This window comes from Lissotriton vulgaris, chromosome 8, assembly GCF_964263255.1.
Source record: "Lissotriton vulgaris chromosome 8, aLisVul1.2, whole genome shotgun sequence".
Classification (NCBI taxonomy): domain Eukaryota; kingdom Metazoa; phylum Chordata; class Amphibia; order Caudata; family Salamandridae; genus Lissotriton; species Lissotriton vulgaris.
This window is the reverse complement of record NC_141696.1, coordinates 1,216,268,971-1,216,293,345: the sequence shown is the minus strand read 5'-3', so window position 1 is coordinate 1,216,293,345 and position 24,375 is coordinate 1,216,268,971. Positions and strand designations below refer to the sequence as shown.

The 24,375-nt window shown below is 41.8% G+C and overlaps 1 protein-coding gene across 2 annotated transcripts in view; it reads right to left on the bottom strand.

Annotated features, from left to right (window-relative positions):
• DCLK1 (doublecortin like kinase 1) overlaps nt 1-24,375 on the bottom strand; it is a 1,249,627-nt gene that overhangs the window by 209,844 nt on the left and 1,015,408 nt on the right. For both annotated transcript variants that reach the window (XM_086935106.1, XM_086935105.1), the window contains exons 9-11: nt 23,047-23,104; nt 17,555-17,674; nt 6,998-7,144 (exon numbers count right to left, since the gene is read on the bottom strand). In XM_086935106.1, coding sequence (XP_086791232.1) covers nt 6,998-7,144; nt 17,555-17,674; nt 23,047-23,104 — 325 coding nt within the window. The remainder of the gene's footprint in view (nt 1-6,997; nt 7,145-17,554; nt 17,675-23,046; nt 23,105-24,375) is intronic.

The window sequence follows — 24,375 nt, the reverse complement described above, 5'->3', positions numbered from 1 at the left end:
TTCAAAGAGAGGGCTGGAGATGGAACCACTGTGCTGTGTCCTTCTGGATATTGAGTGGCAAATCAAAGTTTTCGAAACTGATCAACTGTCAGCAAACAACCTCTATACGGACTTACATGAATGAGAATTGTTGGAGCAAGTGATGACGCGTAGCTAAGCATGAGCGAATTTTGCGGATCTCGCGTTCGCGAATTTTGCGGATTTGCGGATTCGCAATCCGCAAAATCCGCGAATTCCCGCGAATTTTTTTTTTTTTATGTTCGCCCGTGTTTCTGCCAGTTCGCGAGGGTTTTGTACACTTTCGCAAATTGCGAACTTACCTGTCGGGTCGCAAGTTTCGCGAACTTGTTGTTTCTACGTGTCCAGCCTGTTTGGGACACTCTTCTTCATCACTGCCACTCTCTGTCACCACTGCCACTCTCTGACTACTCATGCCACCCTCTGGCCCACCCATGCCACCCTCTGTTTCATCACCACACCCTCTGGTTGTCCAGTGTACATTATTTTCGGCAAAGCAAAGCACACCTTCCCTGCCTCAAGTGACCTGAATTAATTTGGGGCTGATTAATGTGTCACAGAATATTTTTTTAGCTGGCACCTGCTTCCTTAGTGCGCCCTGATTAGTGATCTTTTGCACTTGCTAAGTGCTTTCATTGTTGCAAAATTAGTTAAAACACCTGCCCTGCCCCAACTGACAATAATGAATTAGGGGCTGATTAATGGATTTTAACTTCCAGCCTAGCTCCTGCTTGTCTCCCTTAGCTGTAATTCAGGACCTTTGTGGCATATGTGTAACTATTCTGAGGTTCAGAGCAGGGTCACATAATAGTTTCAACTGGCAACTGAACTCTGGAGGGGCCCCTCAGGAAGCACTACAGGAAATGGCTACTAATGATGAGCCTGAACTTTTGAACCTGGTAAGTAGTTACTTTCAGTTTTGCTAAGATTGTATTTCTGCAATTTTGCACTTATTCGCGGGGCGCGAACTCACGCGAACTCACGCGAACAGTGCGAGCAGTGCGAGCAAAATCCGCTGCTCGCGGATTTGCGGATTTTGCGGGAGATTCGCAAATCTCGCGGATTGCGGATTTCCCGAAAATCCGCAAAATCCGCGAGCGGAACGGATTTTCCGCCCATGCTTACGCGTAGCCTTTGTCACTCTACTCACAATGACACTGCAGGCAATATATCCCACCTCTACAAACTCTTATTTGCCACAAGGGGCCAAAGCAAGGGCAAATAGTGAAAACTACAGAAACAAGCCTTTGCAATGCAATCGGTTTCGCATTTGCAAAAGTTACAGCTTTTGGTGTTAAAAATGACAATGCTCTTTTACTTTTGGTTTTTTATTTGCAGCGGAGTTATAATATTTGCATAGCGCTATTGTCATTTGTATGACCTCGCAGCGCTGGAGAACCAGAAAATGGGAAATAGGTTATGAAGGGGGAAGACAAGAGTACTATGCAGTCAGAAAAAAAAGTAACAACATCCTGAAAAAAGCAAAAACTTATAGGGAATGCAAGATTAAGTAAAGCATGTGAAACGTAAGTAGAGCAACATAGTTACCTGAACACGGTTATACTTATTATTTAGAAATGAATGAGTGGTTTTGCCTGAAAAGTTAAGGACATGACTACAGGGCCCGGAAGGGGCTAAAGGGACCAGCATGCTCTGCTAAATGCCAATACAAGGTAATCATGCCAATTCCAAGAAGAGAGTGCGAAAAGAGCAACAAGTGAGTTGAAACGTGTGCAATTCATTATACAAGGTTAAGACTTTGGCAGCAGAGCAAGTAGTCTTGGGCAAGCTGGCCCTGGTACCAAATGTTCACATCAGGAGTTGAAAAAGCACAAACACTGTAGAAGGACTGCTGCACTGTCTATTTCTCAACTACTTTGAGGCCAGAGTATGGAAGGGTGCAAGGATTTTTAGTCCTCCAAGCCAAATAGGATTTTGTTTTGGCTTGCTCCCTCTGCCTCCCAACGAATACAGCTGTTTTCAGACTATTATTTTGGTGTAACGCAGTGGCAGTGTTTAAAGGATGCTGTCTTACCTAGCTTTTCATTTGCAAATCATTGCTATTTGTTGTGTTAGTCTAAATTTGACTAGGTCAATGTAAACAAAGCAAAACCAGTACAGCAGCCTCTCCCAATAAAAGAAGCTAGTTTAGTCAAATTGTGTGCACTGCTTTGACAAAGAGCTGAACAGGTGTTTCTCCCTCTTTTTTAAATATCTGATAATCTTTTGATGGCTTTTCTCCCACACATCCTTCATCCTTAATCAATTTTGACGTAAAACAAGCTGTACGGGAATTATTCCTACTCCTGTCATTCCAAAGAGGCAGGGGGAGGTTGAAATGTAGCAGAAAATTAAAAGCTTGAACATAAGGGAGGCTCCTGCAAGTGGGCTGCTGCATGCCATGTCCACATTAACACCTCTGCATGGAGAGAGGTGGGACACACAGTTGGACCTTCTTGTGGCAAGAGGACTTCAGCTCACTGCAGCAGGCTGCCCCCCCACCACAACAGTTTCTAGGAAAGCATCATGGAGGAGAGGCGGGGGAGTTTACAAAGACAACGTTAAACACGTCCACCATGCTTCTAATCAAAGCCAGATTCCAAGAAACACCGCACTGCGCCAAATGCTACCGCACTCTGCAAAATAGCAAAATGATCATATGCAACAAGGTTTAAGACAGCAGATTTCACCATCGGTGTGAGTAAGCCAGGCTGTGTTTGAGAACAGGAAGCTCAACGCTGACCTGGTATTAGGAAGCCAAATATGGAACAGTTTTGTTAACGTGCATGGCAGAGTGTAGATGCGATGTTACCTTGTTGCCCTCTGAACGGGAAGGTAGCCAACAGCAATCATTAATAAAATGCACTCAAAGAGACAATAACATTTCTCCCTACCAGAATGAACAAAAAAACAAGCTTTGAAATTACAATCATTCTTGTGCTGCCCGCAGTACACGAGGGCTGGCGGGGCGGGTTAGGGAGAGGGAGATGCGAGGAGGGAGGAGCGGGGGGCTGAAGTGCTGAGAGGCACCCCAAGTGACCATTGCATGCAGGCAAAAAACAAATTCCACCAATAAAAAGCAGCCTTACTTGTAAGTAGCCTCGCAGGCTGGCCGTGTCTAACTTCACAGCGCTGTTGCTCTCTTCCTTGTCCTGCGAATGGTTTGTGCAAAGCAGCCTTGGGAAACTCCTGCAGCCCCCTCCTGCCAAGAGCCCGCTTTCTTCTGGCCACACATATTATGAGAGGTCGGAAATGGTGAAGTCCCCGGGAAGGCAAAGTAAAGCCATCAAGAGATCTGCCGCTAAGAACTGCAAGCAGTTAGTTGGGCAAGCCATGCATTTTGTAAACATTATGCAGGGCCGCCATTGGTAATAAAAAAATGAAGGCTGGATTGGGGCGAAGTACACCATTTTGCAAATAAAGGCGTGCGTCCGCCATTGGCTGCATCCTTCAGGGAAGTGAAAACCAAGCTGCTGTTACTAGCAGCACCAGGGAGTTTCTCAAGTTTACAAACAAATTTTCGTAAAAGCGCCCCATTCAGCACTTTCCCTTTAATAGCGGCCGCGCACCTTTCTTTAGATGAGCCGCATCTAAAGAAAGTGGTGCGGACGATATTGAAGTGAATGCACGGAATGAGGCGCTTGTAAAACAAAAGTAGTGCCCAAAGAAATAACTAAGGACCTACAGTGTAAGGAAACTGTAGTTGGCCGGTGCTCCTGGCTTAAAAATGAAAGTGATGTATCAGGGACACCGGGCAATAAGGAGCCAGGAAATAAGAGCAATGGAGTTGTGAACCAATGGCAAGTAGCAGGAGTAATTCACTCCGTAGAGTGATTACAGCAGGTCTTGAAGACAGTGCATGAGTGCTGATGCTCGACCTAAAAAATAAATGCCACTTAGAACCTTGCATACTTCCTGCTCTTCCTGTGCCTCTGTGAGGCCTTAGATCAGAGGCAAAAAGCACCCTGTGGGGATGCCAAAGGGCAAGCGTGGGAAGAAACGGTTTTCTCTGTTTATCACTGATTGACCTCTAATTTATCGTTTCATAGTAACATATTTGAAGGAGCAAGCAAGCCCCAGATGGAGCATGCCGTGAAAGAGACATTAAACCCTCTATGGGAAGAAGGGGCATTGCATGCAGGGCCAATGCTGAATATTTACATATTTCTATTCTTTAAACATCTCCAGGCCAACTGGCTCCATTCTTTTGAAAGCCAAACTTGTCTTTAACTGAACTCAACACAGAATACAAACAAATTAGGACACAATTAGTCACTTGTCAGTCTAGATTCTAACAATATGCAATGTTGATGCAGTTCGCCACATATATGTCAAGTGCTCTTTGTAAAACGTCTTAATAAATACAAATATATTTTTAACTGAAACACTAAACAAAGTAAATGTTGTTGTTTGAAAGTTGAATCAATCATGCCACCTCTTTAATCTAAGAAATACTCAGCTGCCATTCTGATGTCTGTAAACCCTTAACGAGCATCTTATTAACAGTTTAGCAGGTGATATTAAGAGTACCAGACTAGAGCTTTACAAACTAGCTATTGATTCACATACTACCCAGGTATTTGTAGATTTTCTGGGATGCATCACCGAAGGAAGGCTGAGACAAACTTTCCTGGATAAGAATGTGCATGGTTTACACTGATCTATTGTGTGTTCTTCCTTCATCCACAGCCCGTTCAGTTAAAATCATGTTAATCAACTAATTGTGTCAGCCTGCCTAAAAGACATGCTGGCTGGTGATACTGGTGTCGCCGTTGTTTGCATAACTAGGTAATTCTCATGAATAGAAATACATTAGCTCACACTCAAGTACATACTGGTGTGCACTGTACAAGTGCTTAGGAAGTCAGTCTAAGTATAAAGCTAAAATAATGAAAAGTTGCCAGGATAATAGTACTTTATTTTTAACCTGGCTTGGCAGCACAGCTGTCTGCAAGAACTATTGGTACTATTTTAAAAGAAAATATGTAAAGTGGGCTTTGTCTCCAGTAAAAGTAGTTCTCTCTCACCTCATGCAATTGATTGCTTGATATATACAATATATATATATATATATATATATATATATATATATATATATATATATATATATATATATATATATATATATATATACACACACCCCTGAGGACTAATTAACTGTTGAAAGCATCACATATGAAGTGCTTACATCTCGCTCCGGTGCCTTCTCGACTCACGGGTTCACACTCTGCGAATCTGGGCAATAGCTTGCTTAATCTCCACAACGACCCCTCACGGCGGGATGCCTGGCTTTCACCTTGTGGATACCCTGCCGGGGTTATCTCACAGGGAAATTCCAGGACGGGTTCCCTAAGCAAGTGACGGGAAACCCACTGCGGGTAGCTGTGCGCTATATAAGCTCAACTACATTTACATTTACATTTACATTGTTTCTATAGTGCTCCATACGGGACTTCTGCTATTTCTAAGGGATGTAAATAATAGTGTGGCTCTTATCCAATTAAATGGTACCTACTTATAATAAATGAGTTGGCTTTTCCAGAATTGAATCTGAGCTGCTATGGTGTTGACCCAATAGTATATAAAAAAGTGATGGATGGAATACTTGAATTAATCACAGCCACCGGTAATTACTCGGGTCTGCATCCCAGTCCATCATTATTTTGCACAACATGTCACCTCAAGTTCGACCCAGACATATGCAAATCCGTTTTGACACTGCTCCAATGAGAACAGTCCAGTTGAACTGCAAAGCCAGGTCTTCCGTGACTCACAAAACAAGCAATCCAGGACCGGTTTGCCCCATTTAGAGCTCATCAGCCAGGTATAGCCTGTTTCCGGTGACAGAGTGTGCAAAGGGCACACGTCTGGCCAAACACATCCCACTTAGAGTGACATACTGTAGGATACAAAAAAGTGATGGATAGGAAGCTTGAATTTATCTCAGCCACTGGTAATTACTATGGGGCTGCAATCTAGTGTATCGTTACTATGCACAACATGTAACCTCAGTTTGGACTCAGCCATTTGCAAATCCGTCTTAATCCTGCTCCAGTGGGAGCAGTACAGCTGAATTGCCAAGCCTGGTCTTCAACCACTTTTAATGCAGCTGCTGAGATATATGTTTCTGGCTATAGGGCTCCTCCCCTTGCTTTTGCTAAGAGAGGTGCGCAATCAGCCAAAAAAAGTAAAAAACTAAAATAAACATGGATGGGGAACTTATTGCCCTTACTTCCAGGGTAATAGCTGCTTTGAATTACCCTCTCCTCATCTCATTATGGGTCTATGCCTGAGGTTCAGGACTATAATGTTAACCTCATAAGTGCTGCGCCCAGTCCAACGGCCGACGGCACCACTACCTCGGGAGTGCTGCCGTCGGCCGTTGGACGTTCCAACTGCACCTGAGCAATGGAACGTTCAGCACTGGAGCTGGACATTCCATAGCTGCTAAGGTGTTAAAGAGGGTTTTTAATAGCCGATGCTGGTGATGATAATTATTATTATTATTATTATAAGAAGAAAAAGAATGCTATCTAAGAAAAAGAATGCTATCTGTATATTAGTTAATAATCCAATGACGAAATACGTGAAAGATGATTAATGTTCATTCTGAGTAGACTTATTGAATTTTAGAGCAGGGTGATCAATCTGGACAGCATTAGAAGTTAATCAAAATAATTCTGCTTCATCAGACTCTTCTTCAAGCCCTCTAAAAAAAACCTTCATCCAGCTATACCGTATATCCTCGAATTGCTTCACAGAAGAGAATTATAGAGAGCTGCGTTTCTATTATAACAGTGAGTAAATACCCTTTAAATACATTAATTTGCATTTAAATTCTGGCCGTGTAACAAAAATATGAGTTTAAAAATTTCTTCCCGGCGCTTTGCAGAAGAATTATCAAGAGAATGGGTTTCCTCTTAGATTTGGTGCCCGTTGGACACCAAAAGAACCAAGATAGTGACGGCCCCTTTCTTACCAGCAGGTTTTCCGGTTTGATGTCCCTGTGTACGATGTTCAAGCTGTGCAGGTATTTGATGGCGCTGGTCAGGTTGTACAGCATGCCACTGGCGTCCCTCTCTGTGTACTTGTTGGTGGAGGTTATGGCATCAAACAGATCTCCACCCTGGTGGACAGAATTGAGAATTACATTAGATATTGCTTAAATGGGCTCCCTTCTGCATGCGAGAACAAACAATAGTAACTGGGATGGGAAACTTTGAACATTTTGCAAGTACAGAAAATAAACATTATTAAGCCTCATAGACAAATAGTTTAGATATTTTGTAGGACTGAGAGGTATTACTGTGGTTGGAAGTGCTAATTCAATAGCCCAGAGATGTAGGCTCATAGAAATCTAAAATATAGAAAACTTAAAAAGACATAAGAAGGGCCCATGCCATAAAAACACATTAGACCTGCATAGATATCTTGTATTGTGCTCTTTTCTGATTTGGAAGCTAATTGCAAAATCAGGGGCTTATTTACAACATTTTGGTGTAGGGCAGTAAGGCAGCACCACAAGCCTTCCTGCTGCTGCCCTACATACAAAGAAAGGGGCAGGAATGCACCGTATGTATGAGATACAGCATATTCCTGTCATCCTTCACAGTGCTGGTGCACAAATGGCTGCCATGCACCCGCAGACGCACCCTTGCACCATGGTGCAAGGGTATCTGCATGTAAATCAGGTTGTTTTGTGGGGAACGGACACCTTCCCACACAAAATAACCTTTATGCTACCTGTGGGGAGGAGTAGGCTTGTGACGCATTCCCAGGTTTACAGCATGTTATACATTTTGGAATGTGTCGAATGCCAGGGGTGTTATATAGGAAAACCCACCTTAATGCCCATGGCACACCTCCCTGTTGCAGTGTGAGGCAGCGCAGTGACTTGCGTTGCTTTGCCTCACACCATATCTACGAGGCCATGAAAAGTATCGCAGGGTGGCCTTACATGGCCTCAAAGATATGGGTAAGCCCAGTGAGCCACGGGAGGTCATTAAAAGGGGGGTTCCGGCATCGCAATGGCCCTGTAAATAAGCCCCTAAGCATGCAAAACAGGAGGATATATACTAGCTTTACAAAGACTGTGGTTATTGCTTGATTCTCTACTAAGGGTTTAACATTTCAAAGAATGACAGCTCTATATATCTGTGTTGCCCTTTAAAAACTGATGGTAGTTGGCAAGTCCCTTTGTTGCAAGACAAGCCCTCTCTATCCAAAAGTATTGAAAGATGAATACAACAGGTTGCCTGCGTATGTCTTTGCCAGGGTTACTGCTTTCGACTCTTCACTGTGCCTTTGGCCTGCCTCCTGGGGATCTGGTCTCCCCATGTACTGCTATTGCTTAGATCTTCCATTGGCTGACAAGGTACAGAGGCGCAACTTACATTTTTCTGTCTTCTGAACGTTAAGGTAGATCTAGTGCCATGTCTTTTGCGCATGTGGCATGGCAGCACCTCCCTTTGGAAGGGACACACTGTTAATACTGGAAAGTGGCTCAGTTAGGTAGGTTTTGTCTGCTTTTGTTTTCCTGTTGGTTTTTACGGTCTGTCAGACAGAATTGTAGGGGGTTGGGGGTGGGTAGTGTAACTGTAAAGAGTGCCTTGCTTTAGAATATTTTATGGACAAATGTCTAAATAAACTTGTTTTTGAACCTGAACCTGGCTGTCTGTCTATGTGCAAAAGAGAGGGAGACAGAGAAAGAGTGCATACATGTGTGTAGGGGAGTGTCTGTATCTGTGTGCGCTGCACTGCAGAGAGGGCGCTGTGTTTTGAGGTTCCGCCCGAGTGCAGAGACTCTGCTGTCAGTGTGGAGACTCCATACTCGCAAATTTACCACACATTACCTCTGTGAATGGGGCCCTGTGTATGATTTTGTGTTGATGGCCAATGCATGTCTATGGTGTGTGAGGTTAGTATTGCATACTTCAATCTGGGGGCTGTCAGTATCATTTAAGTGGCACTTTTAGTTCTAGAAGTTTGCACCCATTGCATAAAGTTGACACTGGCTTAGATTGCCATGCTTGTTAGATTTTGATCAAATAAGGAATCTGGTTTTCATCCCAGGCACAGTGGTAAGTATCCCTGACATAATTGTGACCATGTCATAGGCTGGCCATCATTCTCATACAGTGGACATTTTTTGGCATCATGGGGATCCCTTCTTACATATAGCTCCGGGTACAGGGTTGGCATGATTGCCACAATATAGGATTGTTTTGCATTATTGTGACCATGCATGCAATAACCTTTGCTATGGCCCCATTTTAGGATCAATTAAAGTGTTGACAAAAAGTTACAGTCCTTGGCATACTGTTAACATTCTTGCAGTTTTAGTGGCTATATTTAATATAATGGCCATGGAATAATGTGGCGATCTTGGCACATCTTGCACATCACTGGAATTATTGTGTGTTGGAAGGTGGATTATTAGTAGTGGTAAGAATGCACCTACCACTAGCAAAAAAGGCCATCAACTCGATGGCCGGTCCAGTCTAGGTCTCAATACACATTAGCCCCTGGTGCAGCCCTTGGTGGCTGGCTGCGAATAGGAAGGCGTAACTCAGGAGACAGGTATGTAAAGCATTTAAAAACACCATACATTAAATAAGGAAAAAATAACACACAATAAGTATCCCAAACCAATGTATAATAATTTGAAATATGTTTATCATTACAATGACACCAAAATGACAAAAATCCAAAATAGCGAACCAGAGATATGAAATTTTAAAGATCAAAAACTTTCTAGTGCTCAAAAACATGTAAGGCCAACTTGGGCATCTGGTCACCGTTAACCAGAACAAGGTCAAAGTTTGAGGCTGTCTGCAGTGAAGCCCTAGTTAGATACAACAATCGGGAGGCCCTGGTCAAAATATTACCTCAAACTTGGAAACTTTTCTGGAGGAATTTCTCTAGATGTCATGCGGTCCCCTCAAGCAGGCCAATTTCGATGCATCAACGTTGGATTGCTTCACTGTGAGGACCCAGTTCAAATCCTGGAAGTCTAGAGCTCCAGAGCTTTCAGGGGCATGAACCTGAAATCCAGCCAGGATCGCGGTTGGAAGTAGTCAGCTTGACTCTTGATGTCGAGTTGCTCCACTGATGGAGCCTTTTCCAAATATTGCTCCAAACTTCTAGAACTTCTTCCTAAAGTTCCCCTTGAGGGTTCAACGTGTCCAAAACACAAATACAAGGGTCTAGTAGCTCTGAGATGGTCCTTGAAAGTTTGGGTTTACAATTCCCACAATGCACCTGGTAAAATCCTTAAAAGTCCACTGGAAGCATGCCAGGCTGGGGACATCTTGAGAGAGATGGGGCAGGGAAGCTCTGTTAACCTGTTGCTTTCTGGGAGTCCACTCCTTAACCACATCAATGCTTAGGAGAATCATCGTCAATGCTGACATTTCTTGATTCCCATTGTTCATGACGAGCTCAGCTCGTCATGAGTGTATGGAGGTGTACATCATGACGAACTGAGCTCGTCATGAGCGTCCAAGGGGTTAATCTTTCTTGAAGCAGATCAGAGTCCTCAGGGCTGTAGTTCAAAATGGTAAGCAGGAGCAGTCCTTACAATTGCAAACCTTTGGGGTGCAGACAAAGGTTCCAACCGGGCAGTTCTTGTTCTCCTTGTTTCAGGCAGCAGATCCAAGTTGCTATGCAGCTCTCACATATTTATTCAATGATCGAGGACAACAAGCAGGGGGGGCACCCCTGTCCAATGAGGTGCAGGTTGCCCCCCAAAAGCATGACAGCTTCCTCCAAATTGTGGCATATTTTTGTCCTACATAGCACTCCACTTTAAAATTCAAGATTGAGAATTCCTCTCCAGGAGAGTAAGACCTGGCTAAACCAACCTACTGGTGTGGCTCATTTCCATTAACATTCCCCCTCCAGACCTTCTGTAAATTCTAATCCTGGGCCTGCTATCTGGGTCGGGGTGCAGAAAGAGAGGGTAGGCATAGCTGGCATTCCTTACATGTCCTGCCATCCTGGACTGTTCTCTGCAGCTGCAGAGCTCCTGCATCAGATAACCTCTGTTCAATACAGGCCACGTATCAACTCATCAAAGCAGCTTGGCTAAGCCTGTTAAGGCAGACCAATCAGGAGAGGGTGCTAGAAGGTCGAAGGTCGAAGAAATCCCTTTAACTTCTTTTTTGTATTCGTTATGATAACTACAATAGTGGCAAGTTGTTGGCTTTATCATTACCAATCTGTATGCCATTTGTTGCTCCTTCCTAGCAATATGTATACATTAATAACATATTTCTATATTAGCCTAGGGAGCTATGCTTCCACAATGGGGACAAACGAAATTGGGAAACAGTTTTTTCCCTCACCAGGGCATACAGAACATCCTTTATAATGTACCTGTTTATACATATATGGCACCTCACCATTGGGGCACCTATGGGAGACATTTGAGACGACTTATATGTAAAAAATAAGGTCAATTACCACTGTGGAAGTACATTTAAATCCAAAGTCGAATTTGTACACAATTTACTTTTGAAGAAAGTCTGCAAAGCAGGGCTACCTTTAAAAAGGACAGCAGACAACACATCAGTGCACACTCCAGTGCAGGCAATCTACTGGGCCTCTAAACCTCCCTGTCCTATTGTATACTAGGGACATATAGGTAATTTGAACCCCCCTTGCCTTATTATATACTTTCTCACATTGTGTCAGTCATCCAAGGAATAGTTGTGATCCTCTCATTCATGTGGGTGGTTATCTCTGGTATAAATGTCTCTCCTCTGGGATAATGATGGCCTTGGTATAATGAATGGCATCCTTGTTATATTGTGGGGTTCATTTACACCATGTAGGCTGTCCATGAATTCCTATTAGCCCTGGAATAGTGTTGGTGTCATTGATGTGTTACCATATTTGGAATTGTTCTTGGCACAGGGCTGGGCATTCCATCTTCAATAGTCTGCCTTCCTTCACCCCATCATATGGTGGCCGTCAATGGCTTCTGATAAGCATACCCCTCAAAGTGCATATCCCAGACATTTACTGCGTACCGATAGACCTGTTGGATATCCCAGCAATATGATGGTGGAAATGGGTTTGTGGGGCACAATCTATTCATGCCGGACAGTAGTGTATGCCAAGTCAATATTTTAAGATCGAACTCATGCAATTGGTAAAAATATAAGATGGTATTTGGAGACAAAACAAGTTCTTTGCATAGCACAACAAATGCCTGATATGGGAACTTAGTTTATGTAGCCAGAATTATAAAGAGTCCTTGGGAGCAAAATGTGTGTGTTTTCAGCTGGTGTCTGTCGAAAGCGTATTTCATATCCACAATTTACTTAAAATCTACATTTAAGTGTTGTTTCACTTGTTGCTGCTATAATGTTCTTGATCCCATATGGCAACTGGTGCTATGTGGTTTTTTGACGAATAATATGGAGGTATTTCATTATCTATGTTGATTTACTGCCTTAAATACCATCATAACTATCGATTTCCGAGGCACAGCCTGTAAGATTGATTTGACTAGCAATATGTTTAGTGCCTGAGCCTGTAAGGCTCTGTAACCTGAGGGTAATCCTAGTAGTTGAGCCAGTGATCCCTATCTACAATGAGGGAAAGCTAAGAAGTACTTGACTTGAGGCTGGTGTCTGTGTGACTTTGACTTTTCACATCATCCCCTTTCCAATCTGTTTCTCAGTCATAGCGCATGAGTGAGAACAAATCAGGAAGGCAAAGGCTGGAAAATGCAATGAAGTGAGGAAAGGTACAATTCAACACTTTATCTTGAACGGCGATAGAAGGCCCAGTGAAATGGGATACCTTGATTGTTTTAACTGGATGTAAAAGCTTTTGCTTTGAGACACGTTTTATAGAAACTGTGGTGAAAATGCATCCATTTGTCACCCTTGTTTTCTTTGTTGCAAGGGAAGGGTTGAGTTTGTTTGGCACACCATGAAGTTATTGGAATATTTCATGAATGCTCTATGAAGGCGGCCTGTGATACATATCCTTCTCTAACCAATGCATTAACAAATATCCTGGAGGGAAAGGGCGGCTGCAGGGGAATTCTCCAGAAACCTACATAGAGAAACCGGGCTTGCTTATTTTGCCTGTTTTCTCTGTGTAATTCAGGGTAGCTATTTACACCCCAGCGCCTCCAGAGTCCAGTAGCTTTCTCTACTTCGTAACTCCTTTGCCTCAAAATGTACTCCCTTTACCAATCATCTCTGATGCCTATTTGGGTCACAAGGCTAAGCTGGAAAAGTTGCTTTTGTGTTTTCTGTATTTATTTATTTATGTATATATGTATGTATGTAAATTGAGGCTTTCTCAGAAGCCTTGGTTCCTGCTTTTGCTACATCTATGCTGGAAATAATATGTCACTGTTGTTCTGAGTACTTTAAAACACAGAACAAACGCTGTTTAATATCTAATAATTACCACCCCCTGAGCATTCACGGATAAAGCATACTAATGATTTAATATAAATAGAAGAATGTTACTCTAATCACACATAATGAAGCAATTGAACTTCACCTTCTGGGTCGGTGACTTTAAGTAAACAAACCTGCACTCATTTCCCAGGGAATTCGAAGGTACTCATTTAGTCATCACCTCCACAAGCCACCCAGGCCTTTCCACTCTCTCTCCCGAAACAGGTGCACAAATACAGAAATTAACTAATAAAACATAAAGGTGGCACCCTCCCTTCCTAGCATTGTGAATAATTTTTCAATGTGTTCCTCTTTCACAAAATCCTAGTTTTCCCAATTACTCTCTTTCAAAGGATTCTTTCTCACACTTCACTGATTTAGGCCATCCATCAATTCAACACCACATTAATTGCTCATTCAGCTACTACACTTCTCTTACAATCTTTTCATCTTCTACCCTCCTTTCACTTATCGTCAACTTCCTGATACTCCCTGTCCAATGCTCATCTAGGTTCTTCAGTGCTTATTCGCTTTCTCACACTTTTGCCAGACACTCATACATTTTTACCCACCATTATTTTGCTGCCACTCTCTGTATCTCTGGGTCTTTTTATAACAGGACTTTTTTTCCCCTACTACTATTCTACACATTCTTCTCCATCAGTCTCCTCCCCATTCCAATCTTTTTACTGCTACAACGCCACGTATTATTCATGCTCTGCAGGAATGGAGTCTTCCATTATGCACTCACCCTCAAAAGCACCCCCTTGTAGGGAGGGGATGGACTCTTTGAAGATTATATTTATGGGTGTGACAAGATGTACCTTCTGGTGGGCATCTTTGAAACAATTGTGGCCATGGAATAAGGTGTCCCTCTTGCCATATTTTGTACATCATTGGTATTATTGTGTCCATCCCAGGATTAGTGGTGATCATCCCAATCATGATGGTGTTTATCTCTGGTATAATGGTCTTCCTTCTAGAGTATGGTGGTCCTGGCATAATGGATGGCATCTTTGTCATATTATAGGCTTCATTTACATCACGTAGGCTGTCCATGGATTATTGGCGTTCCATCTCCTGACAGCTTTAGATATGAAGTTAAAGGTAAGGTCAATAGCCATCTTCGCAGCCCGAGAATGTATCAGGATAAAAAGATATATCAAAGCAATATTTATCTGCATTCCCTTTCATCAGAATAAGCCAATAACATGTCTTGGACATCTACCATTTTGGATTAGATAATGTACATGAGATTGCCTTAACCTCCGTAAAGAATTGATTTCAAGATGGTTGCAACAGCCATATTTTTTGTTGTCTCTGGGAAAGTGTTCTTAAGTGGCTGTTATTTTATAGACCACTCTCATGAAAGTGCCAAAGGCAGGGTCACAGTGTTAACGAAACAGGTCTAACAAATGTGGCCATCTACTTGGATGCTTTTGGAATCAAAGTTGCACCTAGCAGCTTCACCTTAACCAGTCCTGAGTTGATTTTAGTCATGTATGCTTTGTGGTCCAGCTAGCAGCCTTCACCGTAACATATACTGGGCTTATTCTAGCCATATACAATATGTGCTCACGGAACAGGGTATCAAAAGTGTATTTGATATAGAATACTTAAAAAGTTTGCATTAACATATAGCACACACGACTATCAGATTTATAAAAAAAAAACAATCAGTGAAATAAATCTAAGCTTCAGACATTAACCCCCAGATTCATCAAGAACACATTTTGCGATTCCTTAATAGCGAAAAATACCGATTCGCTATTAAGGAATAGCAAAATGCTATTCATCAAGAAATCACTTAAAAAATAGCGATTTCTAATACCCCCAGATTCATCAAGAACACATTTTGCGATTCCTTAATAGCGAAAAACACCGATTCGCTATTAAGGAATAGCAAAATGCTATTCATCAAGAAATCACTTAAAAAATACCGATTTCTAATAATTCCTTAATTGCGACTCGCAAATTGTGAGTCGCAATTAGGGAATATCTCCCCATTCATTCCTATGGGCTTAGAGGCCCTTAGGAATGAATGGGAAGACCATCTCAATTTGCTAATCGCAATTAGCGATTCGCAAATTGAGATTGCGATTTCATGGGTGCAGGGGTGTCCAAAGGACACCCTGTTGCACCCCTGAAATTGATGTGTGCACATATGTTGCACACACACATGCCCTAAGGGCATGTGTGTACGCAACATGAAACTTTGAAAAATGTACTTTAGTGCATTTTCAAAGTTTTTACTATTTACCACGTAGTTAGACTTCGCGGTAAATAGCGGCCCCAGATTGCGAATTCGCAATTTAAAAAGGGTTCATGAATTGCATTTAAGGAATCTCAAATTGAGATTCCTTAAATGCAATTAATCGCAATTTAGTGATTTCTAGAATTGCGATTTTTGTATTTGGGATGATGAAACCCAAATGCAAAAATAGCGCTCGCAAAGGGCCAGATTCTCAGAATCTGGCCCCTTGCGAGCCGATTTTACTTTGATGAATCTGGCTGTAAGTTACATAACAGCGCTGCTTATAATAAACATATGATCAATGTATTTAAAACATTGAATGACATGCCACATGGATACCAACATGATTAATCACAGTGATGTTTATAGGACAGCGAAAACAATAAAATTCAGTCACTGAGAGAAAGTCAGGGGATTTAAAGGAAAGATCTGTTTAAATGCTTAGATGTTTCTAAAAACCTACCATATCTGGCATTGTTTTAAAATATCCTCTGCTGTATAGTCCAGCTATTAATTAAAGTGTCCAACCAAAGATTTTTATTCCTTCATTTTATTATTCAGAGTTTTAGGGTCAGATGTACAGGTCTTTTGTGAGGCAGCAGAGATTTTGATTTGCAAAATAGGAGCATTTGCAACCACAAAATGTAGGGATCCAATTTTTGGAGACAGTAAACATTTATTGATTGCTAATTTGGGATTGGGAATGGATACTGATTCACAATTTGGAAGGAGCGTGTTGTGGGCACCCCTAATCAATTTGTGAATCAGTACCACATGCGTCAATGGCTTGCGACCAGAATTCCAGTTGCAACCCAATGAAAAGTTCAGACTCCTAAATTAGGATGGTAAGACATTTGCAGAATGGGATGCATTCCATTTTTGAATTGCATATGTTTTTGGGGGAGTTGGCAGTGGTCGAGAGGACAGCTGCCACCTCTCAGGGAAATTTGTAAAAATGTTTATTCTTTTAAAGGCGGCTCCAGTTTCCTTTAAGAAAAGTAGGCTGCTTTAAAAACAATAATTTATTTCAAAACAATTACAGACATGCTGGTCTGCTGACCTTTGCAGACCACCATCCTCTTAAATGGTTCATCAGATTGAGTTGCAATTTGCAACCTATCAGATGAATAGTAATTAGGTAGATTGGATTGCGACTCAATCAGATTGTGAATTTTTTTAACGGATCAAATCGCAAAATTCCGCAGTGGTCACAAAAATAGTGGTTGTAAATTTTGACCCATTTTTGTAATATGTGCAATGATATATCTGGTCCTTAATAGAGTGTTGCATGCTCAAATCACTTTGTGTGGATGAAGAGCAAAGAAGTTATAAAGCTCCACACAACAAAGCAGTTTTGTAGGGTTGTGAAGGCGTGTCCATGCCGTGATTCAATAAAGTCAATTTAGAATGCTAAGAGGAAGGCAACATCTTGGTAGTGGAGGATTTCGCTAAAAAATATTTGATGCCAACTGAGCAGTGGAGGACAAGACCAAAACTTTGTAAAGCTCTTGACTCTAACCTAAGAGCTGGACCAAACCACATAAAGTTCAGTGAACTGCTAAAAGCTAAACACTTCAGGCTCTGTTTTAAATGAGATTGTCTAGTAACAAGGGTCATAATGAAGAAAATTGGATATGGTTATTTATCCTGCCCAATTTAACGTAATTTTCCCTCTGTGTAATTATTTTGTATCTTTTATAGGCAAGAGCGCGGAAGTTAATGACAGGCAAGACCAAGCACTACTCAAAACATCAGAATGAAGAGGCAAAGATTGTTGTTTTCAAGACTCTCTGGAGATGCCCTTCTGGTGAACCATCTAAAAGTGAAGAAACTGTAGAGAAGAAATTCCACGATTTACCTTCACAAGCTCCATCACAAGATAGAGTTCCATTGGCATGTCCATCTCCTCAATTAGGAGAACGATATTGGGATGCTTGACCTTCCGTAAAATAGATACTTCATTCTGGATCATGTGCTCCTGCCACAGAACAAATACAACAAACACAATTGTTACTGTAATGGAGAGAAAAAAGCTTCACACACAAATACACACAGACACACACATACAGAAAGTCCTATGGGGATAAGTATAAAAGTAACAAGTTCAAAATCCCCATATATTTATCAAAGCCCAGTTTACCAGCAATAAGTTTTGTATGAGAAATTCCTAAAATTCAGTCACCATTCAATTGCTGTTTGATAGATTTTAGACCCAGGTGAACATACCTCTCCCCTTCAAGTAGCGGTGAAGGCAGCATGACCCTTTGACCATCATTAGGTTTGGGGTATTTCTCCCAGAGCGCAATTCCAAGTGTATACGGGCCTGGAAGTTGCTCAATTTTGTACCCAATAATTTGGGCCATGGACACCAGAGCCTTCCAGATGCTGCAGAGGCAGCAGGCAGCAGTATTGTCTGCTCTCTACCCGCCCCCTGCAGCACTCCAGGTGGAGCAGGCAATACTCCCAGTGGACAGGCCCAAGCATGCCGTGCACCTCTATCCCCTAAACGCCACCCTCCACCCACACCGGTACTTCTCCACACTTTTGAAAATGTCAGCAGGTTTCGCCCAAAATTAGGGGAAACTACTACATGCAAAACGATGCAATACCTCTGGTCAACTCATAGGGTTACTCCTCATTCCAGGAAGTAATGTTTGGAATTGCTGTCACTAGGTGTGGGGATAGTAATCAAACTGGAGATTCTGGCCCATCAGTATTCCACACCATATTCAAGCCTACTCAAATTGAGGGCCTTATGTACTACTTCTCCAGAGATTCTTGCATGGTGGTTTAAGGGGTGGAAGATTCTAATAGAGTACAGAGTTTCATGTAAATCCTCAGTGGCAAGGTCCATTTGCTTCTCTATGACTTGTGATATGAATGCTGTGTGTGTATATGTGATGGAGGTAAGTTAGGTTTAGGCACAGGGAAGAGTCAAAGCTCTGCTCCCTCTGATTATCCAGCTCCTTGTCTGTTTTTCATTTGTCACTCTGTTCTGATGACAGGCAGCAATTATCATTGAAACAACTTTCTTGGGATACCTGCTAGACCATGGTAGTCACAGTGCTCTGTCTTCGTCTCTGTTTTAAAGAGCCCAGCATGAGAGCCGCAATCAACCATATAAGGAGTGGTTCTGTGTAAAGTGCAATACCTTTGGAACAGAGTTCTCTGGTTTGTGCAAATTAAGTAGGGAGGCCCAGAGAATCCCTAACTATCTCTGTTTTTTTTTTATCTAAGGCGAATGAGGACTAAAATAAAAAAAATAATAATAGTAAAGAGCCAGCATAACCCCTGAAGAGCTTCCTGGGACTATCACTAATCACCAAAGTTTTTAAAAGTGGTTCACTGAATACTACTATCTCTTCATGGCTTTCTTCAATTAAAACAAATCCAGCTACTTCTGTGTATTCAGTCCAGAATATTTCCGCAACTGTGCCGATTTGGCTGAAAATGCATTGCCCTCTTGGCCATTTCTTTCTGCTCTTGTGAATTGTAGCGTCAACCAGTGTGTTGACATCACAGGTCAGCCTGGAGAAGATGCCTAAAAGAGATGAGTTTCACCCTTCAAGAACATAGATAAATTAATATAGATCTGTGCTTAGTGTAGTCTTGTACATGAATTCAACTGAGGCCAGAGGTGGTCAAACATGAGCTGACTCTAGCAGCAACGCTCTGCATCAAATGCAATTTATAGGTAACTATATTGGGTATGCCAAAGAAGAGAGCTATTGCAGTGACCATCCATACTGGAAAGCGAACCGATGAGAGGTTATCTTTATAACATGAATCTTGTTAAAACAGGACTGAGTCAATTACCTTAAACAATTTTCATCCCTAAGACGTTTAATAATGGGACAAGATCTGAGCAGTCCGCAGTGTAACAGGCGACAAATGATGAGACCATAAAAAAAGTCTCTTTAAACTGAAGGAGGTTTCCATTTTTGTTCCTAATTAACTTTAAGCTGCAATGGAACACCCATGCATCAGTAGTTTGGAGGCTCCTGTGGAAGAGGACACTAGAAACACTAATGCCCACATGCATCAAGCTATTTAGGAATCGCAAACGGTGCGATTCGGTTAAATCGGCCGTTTGCGATTCCTAAATACCTTTTTACTATGCATCAAGCATTTTGGGAAAAATCCCTATTTTTAGCGATTTCCAAAAATGCGATTGCTTTTAAGGATCGTAAATTTGCGATTCCTTAAAAGCAATGCATGATTGTTTTTAAAAATGCGAATTCGCAATTATGGGGGGCAAACCTCGTGGTAATTTGAGAAAAATGTTTAAAATGCTTAAATTAGCATTTTAAACACTGTCATGTTACAGACACACATGTCCTTAGGACATTTGTGTGTGAAACATCCATTTTAAAATACATTTCAGGGGTGCAGGGGGGGGTCCTTTGGACCCCCCCCTGCACCCATGGAATGCATTAACATTTTGCGAATTCCAATTTGCGAATTCGCAATTCCCATTGATTCCTATGGGCCTTTTGGCCCATAGGAATCAATAGGAATTGCGAAATCGCAAATTGGAATTCGCAAAATATTTGCGATTCGGTAAAAATTGCGATTTTTACCGAATCGCTAATTTTATGCAATTTAATTCATGCATCCCGTTTTGCGATTTCTTATTTGCGATTCGGTAAAAATCGCAAATTAGGAATCGCAAAATCGGACTTTGATGCATGTGGCCATAAGATTTTCCCCTACTCTCAATAGTAGGTAAAGATTTGCATAATGCAGGTAAAATAAGAACCTAGAAGAAGGTCTCATTTAGACTGGAGGGCCTCTCCACTGCCTGCCATCTTCAGCAGTGTGTATCTGTAATTCATCAACTGTTGCCGCCACCACCACGGATTTGGTTTGCCTGCCAGGACAAAACCTTTCCTGAAGGTTATGCCACTTGATGGATTTCACAATATCCTGCTACCAGCTGCATACTGCTTTCTCCCACAGCACAACAGACAGGGAACTGCGAGAATGTTTAAATATTGATCGGTTAAGAGGGATCTAGCGAAGCCTTTTTATTACAAGCGGATTTACTGTAGCTGCTTTTAGTAAGGGAGAATTATGCGTGAGACCGCAGAAGTGGTTAAGATTTTACACTCATCTGCAGCTATTACTGACAAGAGTCCTGTAATCATAAGATGTTGTGGAAAGCCCGACGGATATCTCTTATCAGATACCTCTAACAATTCCTGCTGGTCCGGTGTTTATTGCTTATAGTACCGCGTCTGACTCCAAGTTGGACCTAGAGGATATGTGTAAGGAAGGAGGATCATCTAATATTTGATAATCTCATATCTTGATGGGGATATTGTGGAATTGAATATTTTAGTCATGGAGTTACCATCCCTTTACAGTTTAAAGTCCATATTCTTGCCTTCAAGAGCTTCAGGAACACTCCCTCTCAAAATCCATAACTTCTATGAAGTTTTAAGTCCTCTATTCTGTCATGGATCCCATCAGTCTGTGCTTCCACTTTCTAATCCCCATGTTTGTTTCATTAGAGACCTTGTGCAGCCAAACTGCAGTCAATGGCCTTTGCGATATCTGTCCATAGTTAATCTACAATAGCACGTTTTCGGCCACTGTGAAGGGGAATGTGAGAAACATGGCTCAGCTGCCAAGCTAGTCTGTTTCCAGCCAGGCTCCCCCACCATGCTTTTCAGTGTTAAAAATCACATTTTCCTGGCCGCGTGGTAAACGATAAAGCATGGTGTTGCAGTATTTTTTAATCCTGACACACATATTAATGTTATTTAGACGTTTTATAGGACAGCCCATGCTGTTTTCAAATGTTGCATTTGTCTGAGTCAACATATTTTGTGCATCTGTCTGGCTGCAATCGTTCTCTCAGAGGGCAATAAGCCTAGAAGGCCCGCCTTGCTCTCACAGATGCAGGACTTCAGTTGATATGGCAGATACCCACACACCTAGATGTGGACATTGCCGTCAGGCTTCGAACATCAATAGGCCCATTATCACAGCAGTTGGGGGGTTCTACTCTTTTTTTCCCTAAATAGGACAAGGCCCAGCATCACACAACAGATGGAATAGCCTGATGTTTTCATTTCAATTCATTTCTGAGACCGAACATGCCAGACAGACCCTTTGAAACTCTCATGCATCCAACACGCCACCTAGACTTATTGTTGGTAAACATGGGCGGCTCCCCCACAATGGCGGAGTGGAGTTGCCTCACTGCCTGGCTTAGAGCCAGCAAATGAAAAATAAAACGATGTTCTAACATCATTATACTTTTTAATTTTTAGTCTCTGAGCCAGCTTGTGCAGGGTGTTTGGCCGGCCGTCTCAGGCTGACCAAAACACACATGCACACTCAGTTTTCACCAGCCCGGCTGCATTGAACAGCAGGGCTGGAGAAGCCCCCACAGACTCCCTGGCCTGAGTGGAGTGTCTTTTCAGCCCGCTCAGGCCAATCCCTGCACTGCTCTTCTAGGAGAGCAGAGCAGGGATTGGAAGGGAGTGTGTCCCTGAGGCTGCCAGGAAGAGAAGAGGAAGCGTGACACAACACTGGTGGCAGCCGTCAGCTTCAGGTACATTTTTTATTTATTTGTATGTATTCCCCGCCCCACTACCCATTGTTGGTGGTGGCCACCACTGTCTGCAATGCGCTGCCAAGTCAACAAAGCTCCTCCTATTCAACACCAACATATATCTTAGAATCATTCAGTTAAAGTAAGCTTAAACATACCACATCATCAGTTATCAACAATGCAGCATTGCTATTTCTCTGGCTAACTATGCTGTTCAGAAAACAAACTGCACTGTCTGTGCGTTGAACAACCAACTGATGAAGCTAGATGAAAATAGATAAGGTTCTCTGGCACACCCATAAATACATATAACACACCAAAACTTTATATAGCAGGACAGAATTCCTTTTACATTCACATGAACCAACACAAACCATTGCTAGAGTACACACTTGTCAAACCTCTATTAACTACACAACCAAATTTACATAACCAATGGATGGAACCCCAGAACCACAAAATAGAGTTCCCTATTATGGAAGCACATTGGTGCACAATCAGTAGTAGAAAATGCTACAGTGCCGAAAACATAACATTGTTATCATTAGGCGAATGGAAATGTGTAGAACACTTTTCCTTCTCTTTATGTAGACGTTTTGGCGCTACTTTAATTAGAACGGCATTTTCAGTTTGCTTGCCTCTTTTTCACCAAATTATGAAGAAAGCATTCGGATTTATCTTCGAGTCTGGCCTTCCATATCTGTATGTCTGACCACGAGTTTGGAGGCTTCATAACCCCTGAAAATTTTATTTCAGAAGGAAGATTGAAGAAATATGGCGTTACTTACTTTGCCTCGACATTTGCTTTTGTTGATGATTTTCAGAGCATATTCTCTACCCGTTGATCTACAGCAAAACAAAATCGATAAATGGAGAGGGTCAATAAAGGAGAAAATGTATTTTAATTTAGAACATATTTTAGAAGTACTACAATGGACTTGATTGGCTTTGAAGAGTTTTTTTTCTTACATGTAATCAGTGAACGCTCGCCAACAGTTTCTGTCTAAAATTCAATGGTTAGTCGACAAAAAAATCATAAAATTTGCCATTTTTAACTGCATAAACCAAAATGTGCACCCATGCCATGAAACCCATACCTCAAATAGATTACTCATGAGCTGAAAGATGTCAGATCATGAGTTACGACAATGCATACCACCTTACCATTATCCATTATATCACTGTTTATAAAGTATAACTTCTTAGTCTTGATATTTGCTGCAATTTAGTGATTAGTTGTTAAGTCCTGTTAATTGTCTGTATACATTTTGTGAGGTTATAAGCAGTTCATTTGGTCTGTGAGTTATGGTTTTTAAAGAGGGGGGTGCAAGTTACTGTTTAAGAAGCTAAACTTAACAGGTCAATTTCAGGATGGAGTTTTTTTTAAAATGTATAATGCATATCTTCACTGCAACTTTATTATTTAAGGGAACATATAGAAGAACATATGGATTTTGAATTTGTGGGTCTTCTTAACAAACTGCACTTTGAGGAATGTTTTATTCTACCTACATATTTTTCCTATGGGTTTTTTTCCTCAGCTGGGGCCGCCCAGAGGGGTGTCGCTATTTATTTCTCTAGGAATCTACCCTGGGAAATTTTGCAAATGCAAAGAGACTCTAAAGGTAGATGGCTTTGGGTTACAGCAAAATTGTTGGGAAAAGTATTCAATTTTGTAAATTATTATGGCCCAATTTTTGATGACACCTCGGCCCTGACTGAAATTAGTGAAATACTAAGGGGCACTGCTGGGCAAATTATAATAGGAGGTGATTTCAATTATATCCAGGATTTAAAGAGGGACACCTCAAACAAGAATAAGAAACAACTAAAACCAAAGACTAAAGGGGTGTTAGAGGCTTTCATGTCAGAATATCAATTGCGGGACTCCTGGCGTTCCCTAAACCCCAATCTAGAGTCTTACACGTGCTATTCTAATAGGTTCCACACAGCCTCTAGAATAGATTTTTTTTTATCCTCAAGATCACTCCAAATTTCCAACGCATTGATAGGCTGTAATCCCTTTTCAGATCATGGGAGGATTGAGGTAGAACTAATACTAGAGGGTACGACAGGGGAGCGATCTAGGTGGCAGTTGGATCGTACCCTGTTACAGA